Source organism: Pelodiscus sinensis, chromosome 1, assembly GCF_049634645.1.
Source record: "Pelodiscus sinensis isolate JC-2024 chromosome 1, ASM4963464v1, whole genome shotgun sequence".
Classification (NCBI taxonomy): Eukaryota; Metazoa; Chordata; order Testudines; family Trionychidae; genus Pelodiscus; species Pelodiscus sinensis.
Genome location: NC_134711.1, coordinates 214,630,498 through 214,645,300, shown reverse-complemented (window position 1 = coordinate 214,645,300; position 14,803 = coordinate 214,630,498). Strand labels below are relative to the sequence as shown.

Genomic DNA, 14,803 nt, shown 5'->3' with positions numbered 1-14,803 from the left:
ACTAGAAGCAAGAGGAAGTCAAAAGGCGCAGGGTAGATCTGTTACTCAATGAGAGGGGCAATGGAAGTGCTAAATATGTTTTCTGTTAGTTGCCATTGGATGCTTTACATAGGGAATGCCGGTGAAAATGTGGTAGGATCTGAGGTTAAAATAGGCAAAGATGGCTTTATATCGTCAGCGCCTAATGAAATACATCCTGGAATATTCAAGGATATGACTGAGAGGATATCTGAGCCATTAGCAGTTATCTTTGAAAAATCATGGAATATGTGAGAGATTCCAGAGGATTGGAAGAGGGCAAATATAGGGCCAATGTATAAAGGGTATAAAGACAACCCAGGGAATTATAGAACAGTTATCTTAATTTCAGTACCTTGGCTGGGGTGATCTAGTTTAGGGTTGGTCCTGCTTTGGGCAGGGTGTTGGACTTGATGAGCTTCTGAGATCTCTCCAGCCCTAAGATTCTATGACCTTCAATTGCGTTCTTTCAAAAGAAAATCAAAAGAACGCAGGGGTTTTTCTGACTTTGGTAAACCTCATTCTATGAGAGAGAAGCTTCAGAGGCTAGCAGAGAGAGTTTATAAAGTGCTACCAGATCTTTTGTTGTTTTTTAAGTTTATCCTGTACAGACTCACAAAACATGTAGATGGTAGTATGAGCTTTCATGGGTACAGCCCGGTCATGTGAAGAAATGGGCTGTGCCCACGAAAGCTCATCCCATTTACATGTCTTGTTCGTCTATAAAGTGCTACCAGACCATTTGTTGTTTTTTAAGTTTATTCTATGAGGAAGAACGCATTTTTCGGAAAAAGGCACGTGTGGACGCGGAAGAGGGAGTTTTTTCGAAAGAGGGCTCCAGGAAAAAGCACAGATGCCCTGGTGGCCACTCGGTCCACAGTAATCACAGCTTAAATTCACATTCTTTCCTCGTACATTCTTGATATCTGTCATTTAAGGGTACCGGTTGTTACTAGTCTTCAATGTTGTGGACCTCTTTCTCTCCTGGAAATGGCCTTTTGGTTAAATCTTTTTATTTCATGTAGACTCTTGAATAGCTGCCAGAAATAGCTAGCTATTCATCATTTCTCTTCTTTGCTACTTTTGTTCTGTTTTTCATTGGGATTTAGAGAAAAGTATGTTAAACTTTCTAAAATTATGTTCAAATAAATTTATCTTGGTGAGTCCAACATGTGGCTTTTCAGATTATAGGAAAGTGCTTTCCTACTAGTCAATAGCTTTTTCTGTAAGAAGCTAATAATCTTATTAAAACGCTCAGTAAATTCTGTAGGCTGGCTATTTCATTGCATCTCTTAACTTTATTTTAAAAAGTACTTTAAAGCAGCTTACCTCCTATGCTGCCAATCTCAGACCTTCTGAATTTTGGCAGTAAAAAAAAAATAAAAAATTCTTTTATACTTTGAATGTTTTCCAAGCAGGGTATCAGATCAGTATTTGACGAAAGTATACAGGAGTTTAATCTTTTGAGACACCTAAGAAGTCTAGATGGTTGTGATTTTCTGTTGAAAATCAAAGTCATCGTAGAAGATGTGACTTTAAGGAAAAATGTCCACTGGATTCTGCAGCCATACTATTTGTGGGAGTAGTAAGTAATTTTTGTTACTCATTGTAGTAGTGAGTTCTGGCCACTAGTCTGTGCTAATGTGCAGTTTATGTTAAGCAGTTAAGCTTCTGGTAGCTTTATGAGTATGTGCTAATATGACAGATTTTAGAGACTTGGGTGATAAAATATATTCCACTCAACATTTTATATATTTTAAGAAAAGATGTTTCCTAATGAGCTGGGAAGATGAGGTGAGCTGAAACATTGTGAGAGAAAAGCTGGTTGAAAGTGTTATCCAACAAATGTGAATGAACTGTGGCAGGAGCCTGGTTCTGTTGTTGTTTGTCATGTTGAGCAGTGCTTTACTTTTGGTGAACAGTCCCTTCAATTTCAGTGTAAAGACTCTGATTCAAACAAGTATTCTTACTCAGGACATTAATTGATCACATACTTAAGAGCTTTTCTGAATCAGGACCTAAATGTGGCAGAATCAGAACTCAATGAAGGATTAGAATTCTAATTAAACAGAAGTCAAGGCACTGATAGATGGGATAGACCACATAGTAAAGCTTCTAAATTGACCCTCTAGAATGTGTCAGCCAAGCTGGTACCCCTCCTAGATGCTCCCATTTTATTAAAGTATCTTCTGCTTCACCCTAGGACAGTGGTTCTCAAAGTGTGGTCCTTAGATCACTAGAGGCCCGTGGTTGTCTTGCAGGTAGGCCGCAGGTTCAGGGCTTACCCCTCTCCCTCATCCCTGCAGCGGGGAGCCTACGGTGGTGCTCCAGCCTTGCGGCCTTTCCTGTGAGGTTGGAGCACCATTGCCAGCTTCTTGCTGTGGCCTCACAGGATGTATTCAGCTTGCCAGAAATTAAAGCAGCTCCGTGCACTGCCACTTCTCCTCTCCCCAGCTGGGGGAATGGCAGCTCAGTAAACCACTCCCCTGGAGGCTTTCTCCACTGCTCACATTGGCCAGAATCAGTGCAACCCCTCCCACCAAGCTCCTGCACCTTGTGCAACCCCTATATTCCTCATGCAACTCTTCCCACTGAGACTGTGCACCCCCATCTGCTCTGCACCCTTCCTTCCTCCAGACTCTCATTCTCAGTTGTTTCCTGCACTCAAATTTCAGCCTAGACCCCTCCTCCTCAGCCCACTGTTACACCCAACCTCCTAGTCATACACTGCACACCCACTCTTACCTGCACCCATTTTGTCATCATGGATGGTTGGCTGCTGGTCCACCAAAAGTTGAATGCGATGGGCCTCAGGCCAAAAAGTTTGAGAACTGTTGCCCTAGGATCTGCCTCTTGGTGCTAGGATCAGAGAATGTCACTTATATTAGAAACTAGGAGAAATACCTGGCGTCACCTGGGGAAAATATAGTAAAAGGTGTGATGAATGAACTATGTCAATGACATAAAGATAGCATATGTTATTGGAAATACGTTTTTCTTGTATATTACTTTAAGAAATTAACATAGCTAGTATTTTTTCTGTTATCATAGGGAAAGGATCTCATAGTTGCAGTTTGTGACACGCTTAACAGAAGAGTCCAGCAAATGCCTATGATCAGGCTCTACTAAAAGCTAATTAGTGGCCCAATTGGGGCTGTGGGGAAAGCGATTTTGAGATATAACCAATCCAGTTATTTAAGTTAGGGAATCAGTAGTATCCGTGCCAAATTTGGTGTTTCTAGCTCTCACTGTTTCGGAGATCTTTCAGGACAAACTAACTAACTAACTTCTGGAAATATTTATAAGATGTGCTTTGTTTGTAGACTGTACACTTAATTGTTCTTTGATAAATTCAGAATTAGAGCTGAAGGGCTCTTATTAGCTCTGTTCTGTTTAAGTGCTTCATACCAACTCTTTTACTCAGTCCACTTACTCCAGGAACAGAGACAAAGCTTAGCCAAGCACAGTAATATTTTATCATTCAGCATTCCTTGCATTAAAATGACTATATTTGTAATAGGTTTTTAGTGTTTCCATAAAGTAAAACAAATGCACAGTTCATATGACTGACAATTTCTATGGGAGCAGGGAGTTTTTTGTTGACTCTCTAAATGGACTTTCCTAAAGGAATGCCATTGTGTGCCATGTTGCGTATTGCATAAAGTCTCTGTTTATCAGGTTGCACAGCCAATCAGATTGGCGTGTACATTGTCTAATGATCCATTAAGGTGGTGTGGTGAAGACCTAGATTACACAAACTTTCATAACTGCATAGAATTCTGGTTCTATATTAGTTTTTATTCAGCAATAAAAGTGTTCCCTCTCTTTATTCACCTTGGCAACTTACAAAATACTGTACTATAAAACCCATTTATAGTCACTATAAAATATCTTCAGTTTCTTTGATTTGTGAAAAACAGCCTTTTATTCTTTCAGGACCAGATACATAAGGAACCACCATCATTTCTCTGAATAGCAAGCTGTAATAATACAGCTGTAGCTCTGCAGAACCATTTAATATAATTTCTTAACTTCAGTTGAAGGTAATTTTCATAGAAGTCGTCAATCCTATTTATCAGCCCCCTATTTATATATGCAAGTCTTTCTTGCTTTGAGCTAGTCTGCTACGTACTGAGCAGAATCTTTTGATAGCTTTTGCAGAACCAGTGTGAAACCAGCGATATGTGCATATTATATTACATATAGAAATCTAAGATAAGAACACAAAGTGCATAGTGAAGTATTCATAAGCTAGGAAATGCCAGATTGAAGATTGCTCTTCAATTTGTCCCTTCTACACAGACTTTGTTAGTCTTGCCCAGCATCAGTCTGTGACATACTCTAGAATCCTTTCTTTAAACACAAAGGAAATCTTTTTTTCCCACCCAGCAGTCTTCTTGCTCAAATACATAATGCCAGAATTAAGATAACTTGGCTATTTTAGAGTTCTTGTAATGTAATGTAGTTTTCTATATGTAGCTTCCTAAGCAACTCCCTTCCATGCCCCAAAGTACAATTCTGCACTTGGAAACCTATTGTCTCCCCTCCCTCGCTTTATTGGCCCATCAAGAAGATTTAAATTGTCCAATACAGAGCTCTACCAGCCTCATGGTTAACTTGCTGTAATTAATATGCATGAAAATGAATGAAATTTCATAGGATGGCATAGCCCACACTGAACAAATGAGGATGAAAGAAATGTTTATTAGGTAAAATATCTGTATCTCTTTCCACTTTCATTTTTATTTTTTTATAAACATTTTTAAGTAGTGATCTTATTATGCAAAATCAGAAAAATAACGTTTGACAGCCTGGTCTGAATTAAATTTTAAATGCAGGTGTTGAGGAGTACACCTTTGCATGGTTGCTGTAGTGTGTTTCTGTTTAATATAAAGGACAAGTTTATGATTTTTTAACAATCCATGTATTTCTGTTTAAATTTTGATTGTCTTATGTGTAGAATCTTCTTTTTCAGTGTTCTTTGCTGCTTTATTTTGTTCTATATACAAGAGCAAAATAAATATTTAAAGGAGTGTAGTGAGAAATAAAACTGAAGAAATGTACAGGGTGGGGTTTTTTTTGGGAGGGGTACATTACATATAAAGTTGTCTGTAGTCACAGAGGTCATGACAGTCATGCTTTCTGCAACTTAACTAGATTGCTATGTCTTCTTCAGCTGTTAGCATCTGAAGTCAGGGCTGGACTCTACGCCGTGCCCTTCGACTGGGTCTGGATGGCTGGAACCTGGATGGCCAGCAGCCCCTGCACTGTGGCTGGGGGACTTGAAGCCAGGCTGTGCGCTAGGGATGTGAAGGACTAATCGACTATCCAATAAGCATTTGCAACAGGGCTAGTCAACTAGTCGCTTCCTCCCCCTTGCTGCCTCGAACAGAAAGCGGCAGTGCATGGAGAGGAGAGGGTATTTCAGCGTGTCAGCACCGCCTGGAGCCTGGGCCCAGACCCCAGGTTCCATACAGCGCTGCTGCTTTGAAATGCCACTTGCAGCCCAGGGCCAGCTGGGGTATCTCCAGATTACAATGGGGTGCTGCCGCTTTGAAATGCAGCGAGGAGCCTAACGCTGGGCACCCCGCAGTATTGCAAAACAGCAGCACCACATGGAGCCTGGGTTCAGTGGGCTGGGCTTCACGCAGCACTTTTGCTTTTGAAGCGTAGCAACAGCCCTTAGGCTGTTGCTACACTTCAGAGGTGGAGGTGCCCTATCAACTAATTGAATGGTTGATACAAAATTCATCAACTATTTGATTAGTCAATTACTTGCAGTTTAACATCCCTACTGTGCACCTCGGTCTAGCAGTTGTGCCCAGCTCCAGAATGGGGGCTTTGTACTCCCTTTGGCTGTGCTCTTCATCTGTGTTCCAGCCCTGCAGTTTCTGCCAGGCCTGCCTTGTGACTGGGGCTGCATGTCCTAGTCCTGTGGCTTCTGCCAGGGCCACGTGCTCCAGCTCATGGTGGGGGCTGCAGTAGAAGCTGTGCATTCCATTGTAGAGTCACAGAGTTGTCTGGACACCAGTTTCCCCTCCCTCTCCCTCCAGCTGTCATGCACTCTTATCCCAGTGGGGATTGCATACCCTCTCCTTCTGCTACTTCGGCCAGAGGCTGCAGCAGGGCTGGACTGCAGGTGGGGACCTGTGCCGCAGCCATGGAGTTTCCACTGGGGGCTGCTTGCCCAGAGGCTCCAGCGGGGCTGCATATCCGCCTTCATGGCTTTCCAGGGCTCCCATTGGAATTTGGCAAGGGCTGCAGCTGAGACCACGCCCCTCCCCATCCCACAGCTGCAGCCAGCTGCAGAGAGGGGCCACTGCGCCCTACGCTGTGGCTGCTGGAGCCAGGGCTCTATGCTAATCTCTTACCCTCATTCAGAAGAAAAACATCCATATTAAGTTTTGATTAAAAACAAAACAATTAGCAACAACTTTACTTCAGTTTGTTCTTTATATTTTACTGACTGACTGGAGAATCCTTACCCCTTGTATACTCATGAGGGGCATGGCTGCCAATATTTAGGAGATTTAAGGAAATTGTAGTTCTCAAAGTCAGCTAGGTTCCATGACCTTCTGCAAAGGTCCAGAACAGTGTAGCAGGTTAATTTTTCACTCATTTACATATAGAATATTTGAAACGTTTTATTTCAAATATTTTATTTTCCCTTTTGTTGCTAACAACAAAAGCAACACCTCTGGAGCCTGGCACCCTGCTTGTGTCGCCTGACCTAAAATCAAGTCCCGTGTGGGATTGGTGGGACAGTGTGTGTGAATTAAGAATCTATAAAAGGAGGGCACTGCTCCTCGCAGGAGGACAGAAAATCGGATTGTAGTTACTTTCACCAGACCTTTTGTTGTTTAAGTTTTTCAAGAGTAAGTAGATTGTTAGCTTTTTATTGGATCTCCAATAGAAGCTATCTGTGTAGAACTACATATTCAGTTTTAAATAAATAAGAATGAAAGTACACACTAGGCATGGGTAGTGTATCTTGCAGGTGAAGATGCAAAAACATTGCTGCGGTATTTCCTTTTTTGTATGCTTATTTCCTGTAACTTTTTTTCTCACTGAAATTTTCCGTATGTAGCCCATAAATATCCCAGCCTTTTTTTGTTGTTGTTGTTGTTGACGCAAACTCCTTCCATCTCCTTTAGATTTTAAAGTATGAAGGGAAAGGCTATGTTCTTCACTGTGTGTAAGACTTTAGCACCTTTTACACTTGGAAACTTGTGCATGCAGGACTGAATACATAAGCATATGGTTTGCTAAGCTTAAATGCTTTGGGAATTGCACAGCTTGTTTTTACTGTATCTTTAAACTAAGCCTTTTTATTCTTTGTCTGATTTCAATCTATTGTGTGCTTTCTTGTCAGGTTTCTCGCAGAATACCATGATGACTTCTTCCCAGAGTCTGCTTATGTAGCTGCATGTGAGGCTTACTATAGCACCAAGAATCCTCGGGCAATCTACTGAAGCTTTTAGAGAACAATAACTCCTACTGTACATAGCCCATGGTGTATTGCTACTTCACCTCATAGCAACAAAATGGAATTTGAATGTCCTTTTTCAGATAGGAAAAAGGAAGTTGCTTCCATGACTGCTGGATTTGTTAGGAGAGATGGACCACTTCTTGTTTCGGAGCTGTGCAAATATTACATTCTGAATTTCTCCAAATGCTGCTTGTAAGCTTCACTTCTAGATGTAAGAAGAAGCCCTGCACTGATTTCTAATGCATAGGACTGCATATAGTTCTTAAGAAGTGTGTGTATGGGGGGGAAGCAGGTGCATTAGCAGTGGGACATTTTCATGAAAACAAATACCTCATGCTGTCTTTCATTTTAACATGAACAGTTTTCAGCATGGAAAGTAAAACTGGCTTCACTCTCATGTAAGGAGAATGACTGTTATCCTATGGATTTCGTTTCACACACAGAACCCACACTTCATTTTGTGAAACGGTCATGGCAGGAAAGAACGCTGCATATAGAGGAAGAATTGCATAGTTATTGTATTGGCATGATCTCTGCCTCAAGCAAGTAGATTTCTGTGGCTTAATGAAAAAGGTTGCTTGCTTTTAATTTTAAAAGGTATCCGTCTTCTTCCCATGGTAGGTTGCCACAGTTACCAGTGCAGATCTCACCAGTGATTCATCTTATCCACGTTGGTAAATGATTCTTAAAGGCATTAAAGAACAGGATGTTCTTAACAGGTTCTCAGAGAGTGAGCATAGAATGTATAAAGTGACAGCAATTACTTTGACAAACTTTTTTCTTAATAAAGAAACAGTGGTTGGTAATTGAAGGTGTGATATTTGGGTAGTTGAGCTTTAAACGTGGAGGTTTGTTTGGGCTTTCATGGTATATTTTCCCTAAATATTACTATTTAGAGAATGGGGTGTGGGAGTAGATATTGTAAAATGGCACCTTTTCATGTACAATTCTGCTTTCTGTCCTTAAGCAGAGCCACATCTTAGATTTATACTGACAAATTTGATTCTCTTTAGCACTGCAAAACTCATGCTGGTATGTGAGAATGAGCTAAATTCTGCTATCCCTCTGAGTGCCTCATAATCATTTATGTATTTGTTCTTATAACACTCCTGTGAGGTAAAGAAGTGCAGTTCACCCCATTTTTCAGATGGGGAGCCTGAAATACAGAGAAGCAAGTGACTTGTCCAAAGACACAGGAAACCTGAGCAGAAAATTTAACATACGTTTCCCAAGTCCTGGACTAGCATTCCAACCACTGGCAAGTCTTCCTTCCCTGGAAGCACTTCAATTATAGAAGGTTTGCCTGTGATTCGGCTGCCAAAAAAAACCCACTTGAACTTTCAGGTCTTGCAGTTAGGTAAAACCATTGAATTACATGTAAGTCACAAATGTATTCTGAAGCTTGAAAGCTTCTTTCTCAGCCCAACAGAAGTTAGGCCAATTACATATATTACTTCCTAGTATCCTGGGACCAGCATTGCTACAATAGCACTGAATTATCAGTTAATGTCACTTGTCAAGAGTGGAAGGCATGTTAAAGCCTTTGAACTGAAAATATAGAGATGACTTGGTTTTAGTGAATGAGACACTGCAAAAAGAAGAGCTTCTACATAATCTGAATGTCACGGTAGCTGCACTAATCTTGGATCCATACCAAACTGAGATTTGGAGACCCTAATTTAGTGGTGCTGGTTTTTTTTTTTTTAAACTGTATTCCTTTTCCACCAAGTGTCCCAAGCTATAGTCTCCATTCCAAAACTTGTACAGTTTCTGAATCTACAGTACAAGCTGAGTAGTTCACAATCCTCTTTTAATATGGGACACTCCTAAACTTGGTACAGCATGCAAAAAATACCATTCAAATATTAACAAACATTTAACAAAACATTAAGCTTAGAATATTGTGAAATTGCATCTTTAATCCTCTGTGTCAGAGCATTGCAGTGCATATAGTAGGTCAAATCACTTTTCCCTTTCAATGCATAAGTGTAAGAGGGCAGGTTGAGAACAGAATTTAACCTTTATTGCATGGTTATGTTGAACTGTAAAAGTGACAGTGTGTGCATGCCATAATTATGTATTAATGTCTGTATTCAGTTTGCTTAGTTGAGAAGTCAAAATTATTCTTCTGACCTCCTTCATTTTAAGTTGAAATCTAAGAATCCAGACATTTCTGCATTTGCCATGAACAATACATTCTGTTGAGTTTACTTGTAAACTTATCAGTGCATATAGAAGACAATAACATAGTTTATTTTGAGTAGACTAATTTTTAATAACGAATTATGGATTTAATATGCTCAAGTGAGGAGAGTAGTTAGCTGAGAAGTCACATTTTTGGCAGGTCTGTGTTTCTAAACTGTAATCACAAGTTTGAAAAACTTAATCATCAAACAGCTGTAAGACTTTAGTTTAGAAGGATACTATCATTTTGAGATTTAATCCATTTTAAAAGCTTAAAAATTAGTTTCCAATATAGCAACTGCTATAGATTCACTCTACCGGGGTAGTCTTTTACAATCCATTTTCTTATTTTTGTTCTTCGGTGTGATGTGTGAAGCACCAATACAAAGGTCTTGTATAGATTAAGTAACAATGTTTTGGTTACTCTTGTTTGAAACATCACTTAGCACTTAGTGCAGATGTATTTCATTTCTTTTAAATTATGTCCTAAAGACTCCTCTACATAATCCCATGGGGAGTTAAATTAATAACTACAGCAGCATAATTATGCTAGTATAGTATATACATACCAGAATATTACCACTTAATAGTGGAAAATTTCCCAGGGTAGTCAAGCCCCAGTGCTCCTGGCTAGGATAGACCTTCAGTATCAGTATTTAATTCTGTTTTAAAGATATTTAGCTGCATCTCCATGTAATGCTGCTAAGTGGTTTTTCAAATAAAGCTGGGTTAACTTAATTAAAAAAAAACACCTTTTTTTGTAGTCTAGCTGGGGGCTGAGTGGAAACTGGAAGTGTCTGGATATAAAATGCTTTCAAATGCATAGTATAAACTAAAAGAAAAATCGAACAAACCCCATGCCATTCAATTTTATTAGTAATCCTGGTTTCTGCTTTTAACCCCTAATAGGTTTAAAACAACCCTACAAAAATGGGATCCTCTTAAAGTTGATAAACTTTTAACATCTTGCACTTTGATTACTTCACACATTTCATGTGTTTAATCTTAGATCTGTTTTCATTTTGTTACAGTATTGATAAGTATTTTTCAGTATTGCATTTTTCTGTTCTACAGCTTGGGTCTTTGCACTGTCATCAGTTGTTGGGTGTGTCACAGAAGGGAATGTTGTAGAATTGAGCAAGTGCTGCCTTCACGTTAGTCTGTTCTGTGCAGTGATATAATTGTAACTTCTAGCTAAACACAGTTAAATAAAGCAAAGCAGAGCAAAAATGGTTAGAGTAGAAAAGGGAGAAGAAAAGCTTGTTTCTTTCTAAGCACTTTTTGATGATCATGTTTGGAATGATCTTGTAATCAAATGCCTGAGCAGAGGTTGGAAATGGTTTTTGAAGAAGTACAGCTACTTTTTAAAACATGCTTATAGTTTACCTGAAATTAACTTTTACCCTGTCCTTGGGATGGTGTTGGATGTGCAGCATTAAAAGTTGGGGGAGGGGGAAGGCAAGAAACCTAAAACTTCTATATGAAGTAGGAGCTACCAGTTAATAAAAACAAGTTTTTATATTACAGTAACACCTAGGAAATCCAATCTTGAGCAAGGATCCCATTGTGCTAGGCACTGTACATAGACAGTCTCAACCCTAAAAAGCTTACAATTTAAGTGAGTGTTCCTACTTTCAGTGCTTCAGTTGGGGCATTTATTAGGACCATAGATAAGATGGCTTTACACTTAGCCAAGTCTGAAAATTTTAGGCTCATCTTGTTTAGCTGATGCTTTTACACGTTTGAAAGGATTTCTGAAAAAATGTAATGCGCACTGTCTTCTGTTCATCTTTTAATTAGTCCAATTCAATGGTTTAATGTATTATCTCTCTACTTTCAAAGATATCAGTGTACCTCTGGCATCTACGTGACAAGTGAATGAGAGCTGCTGGATTGAGTAGTTGTTTGACCATATTAAAAATATCTATTCATAATAGAGTATACGTGAGAACTTGCCTAGTATATGCAGGAATGACTAGTCCAGGTTTTATTTGTGATACGTTGGCAGTGATGTGAGAAGAAGCTTAGGTAGCACCTATATGCATTGTGGTGGTTCAAACCAGTAGTATGAGCAATTCATAGCCACTTTTCTTACTTCTAGGTATAAAATCAGTTCTTGCATCCTATCAATCTGCTGCACCATGTCTGAGCCTGGTTGAGGTATTCATTGATTTGTGTTAACTATAACAAGGTAACCTGCATGTCGTCTTATAGAATTTTTTCATCTGGAGCAATATGTGACATGTCCTTAGTTGTCAGATTGAGGACTATTCATTAAATTACCAGATATTCCTCAAATGGGGCAGAGAGGCTTACAAGGTTTTTTATATATCTATGGTTTCTTTGAGTGGCCTTGTGGGTGCTCCACTCTAGGTGTCAGGTCCATCCCTGCGCCGCTGGTCGGAAGATTTCAGAGCCATCTTCGGCTGGTCTGCGCATGCCCCCTGCAGCGCGCGGCTTTCGCGCCTTTGATCTCGAGCGCAAACCGGACCCCCGGCCAGTTCCTCTCAACTGTTCTAGGTTGCTGGTGGAGCTTTGCGATCTCCTCAGACGCAGAACAAATCCTGTCAGAAAAAATTTTAAAATAGTTAATCTTTGTTCAGTAGTTAGTTTCCTATTAATTAATTAGTTTTGAAAGAAAAAAAAGAGACATCATTCTAGTCAATTTCTGCCAGTTCGGCAGTTTCTCTAGTCAGTTTCATCATGCCTGGGACACCGGGATTCAAACGGTGTTCCAAGTGCAAAGAGGCTATGCCAGCCTCAGATGGGCATGCAGTCTATGTCCATTGTTTGGGAGAAACTCATGTACCCCAAAATGCGCTCATTGTTTGAAATTAACCCCTCGAGCGCGTAGAGACAGGGATCTCCATCTCAAGTTACTTGTGTGCGATAAGGCTCTTCAGCCTGTGCAAACTTCACCCCAGGAGCAATTACCCGCTCCAAAGAGAAGAGCGCTATCACTGGGAGTGCCTAAAACAAAAAAGAAAAAGGCTTCTCCCGCCTGCTCCCTCCCCGCCGTCCCCCTGCCGCGAGTGAGTCAGGACAAGCTGGGCACAGCAGCAGCAGGCAGTCAACCGGCGTTCAAATCAGTTTCACGGTCAGTGGCAGGATCAGCTAAGCCGCGAATGGCTTCGGCTCCGTCACCAGCTTCCCCTCCTTATAGGGAGCATACGCGAGCCAGAACCCCTTCGGGGGATAAGCTGGCCGAAACACTAATGCCACCAACGATGCTGCCTGAGACGGAACCGTCCCCGCAGCAGCGGGACGAGTCAGGAGCGGCGCCAGAGTCTGCACTGCTGAGGGCACCCCCCACCCTCCACAGGAGCGAGCACCGGCTGCTCCAGAGAAGAGACAGCTGCACCAGGAGACCAGGGCTCACCATGCCGCAGAAACTGTGTCGGCAGGTACCGAGTGAGGTCATTCGCTCGGTGCCGAGAGCTGCTCAATCCTCCTAGTTATCGGCACCGAGATCACAGACAGCCTCTCTGCCGCCACTACACTCTCAGCCAGCACGTGCTGAGGGTAGCCATAGTAACTCAGCAGGAGACCTGACAGCTGCACCGGAGCCCCAGGCAGCTGTTCCTACTAAGGTAGCAAAGAAATCAGCTCCTAGAAATCATTCCATGTCACCTTCACCATGTTTCTCGCCTAAACCTTCTCCACCTGCATACCATTCAGACGGGGGGGGGGGGGGGGCTGTATACCTCTGCATATGGCAATTCTCATCTGCACTCCTGCTCGAGTCATTCATATAGATATGGTCGTGTATCTCCACATAGATCTCACTCTCCAACGTACTCTCCTCCCAGATCATATTGGAGCAGGCACGGGAGCAGATACTCATCAAGGAGATCATCTCCTGAATATGATTATCATGGTCACAGGAGTTCTTCTTCGAGTGGCCCCGTGGGTGCTCCACTCCAGGTGTCAGGTCCCGTCCCGGCGCCGTGAATCGGAGAGCTATCAGAGCCGTGGTCCGCCGGACCGCGCATGCGTGGCTGCCCGAGGCGGCGTTCGCGCCTTTGTGTTGTGTGCGGTCCGGCTTGCTCAGTTCCTCTCAGCCGCCCTCGGTTGCGGACGAGAGCTTCTTCTTGTCAGTTTCATTCCAACGGTTTTCTCTCAGAGTCTTCACGTTTGGTGAATAGTTCAGAAATCTTCCTTCCTTACTTTTGCGTTAAATTGACCAGTTCTTAAAAAAACAAAAACAAAAAAACCACAGTTTTTCTACAGACTTTGGACAGTTTCTGCGGCGGCCTGAGGGGGACGGGCGTAGGAGAGATTGTACGTGTCAAATTCTCTCTCCCCACTACTTCAGTATGCCGGCGTCCCCCGGTTTTAAAAAATGCTCAGTCTGCTGAGAACCCATGCCAGCATCTGATGGGCATGATTCTTGCGTCAGGTGTTTGGGTGAGATGCATGTCCCCCAGAAATGCATCCACTGCAGCAAACTGACGGCGAGGGCTCGAAAGGATCGGGACTTGCGCCTGAAGCTGATCCTTTATGGAAAGGCGCTAGAGTCTGATGCCACCCCTGCCTCCGGCACAGCAGCCCAGAAATGGCGGGCAACGTCTCCCGGGACAGCAGTTACAAAAAAGACTAAGGCGTCCCCAGCTCGATCGTTGCCAGACACCACCAAAATGAGATGCCCTGACGAGGCATCTGGGTCAGCAGCCCCAGGGCAGAAACGGGCTCCTGGACAGAGGAGACCGGCACCGGCTCCAAAAACCGCGCAGAAGCCGGCATCGGCAGGAGCGCGAAAGCCGGCACCGCCAACTGCCGCCCAAGCGGCACCGGCAGCGGCGATTTTAAACCCCTCGGTGCCGAGCCGCCAAGTCTCTCAGGCGGCACCGCGGGCTGATCTGCCGGCACCGGGCTCTTCCTCGGCACCATCAACGCTGCTCCCATGTGGCGATACAGAGGCATTACAGCCACGTGTGGCACCGAGCTCTCCTCCAACAGAAGAAATTGACAAGGCTTCACTGCCTTGCAAAGCCGCAGAGAAAGAAACTTACAGGGCGCTTTCCCCATCGCCTACCTTCTCTCCAGGACCGTCTCCTTCTCCACCCAGGTACCGAAGGCACCGGGACTATAGCCTTTCTCCATCTTATCTAG

The 14,803-nt window shown here is 42.5% G+C and overlaps 1 protein-coding gene across 2 annotated transcripts in view; it reads left to right on the top strand.

The window, feature by feature from the left end:
* Positions 1-8,313, top strand: part of MSL3 (MSL complex subunit 3) — a 35,594-nt gene extending 27,281 nt beyond the window's left edge. For both annotated transcript variants that reach the window (XM_075914874.1, XM_006122843.2), the window contains exon 13: positions 7,391-8,313. In XM_075914874.1, coding sequence (XP_075770989.1) covers positions 7,391-7,490 — 100 coding nt within the window. In that variant the 3' untranslated portion in view covers positions 7,491-8,313. The remainder of the gene's footprint in view (positions 1-7,390) is intronic.
* Positions 8,314-14,803: the final 6,490 nt, after the last annotated feature.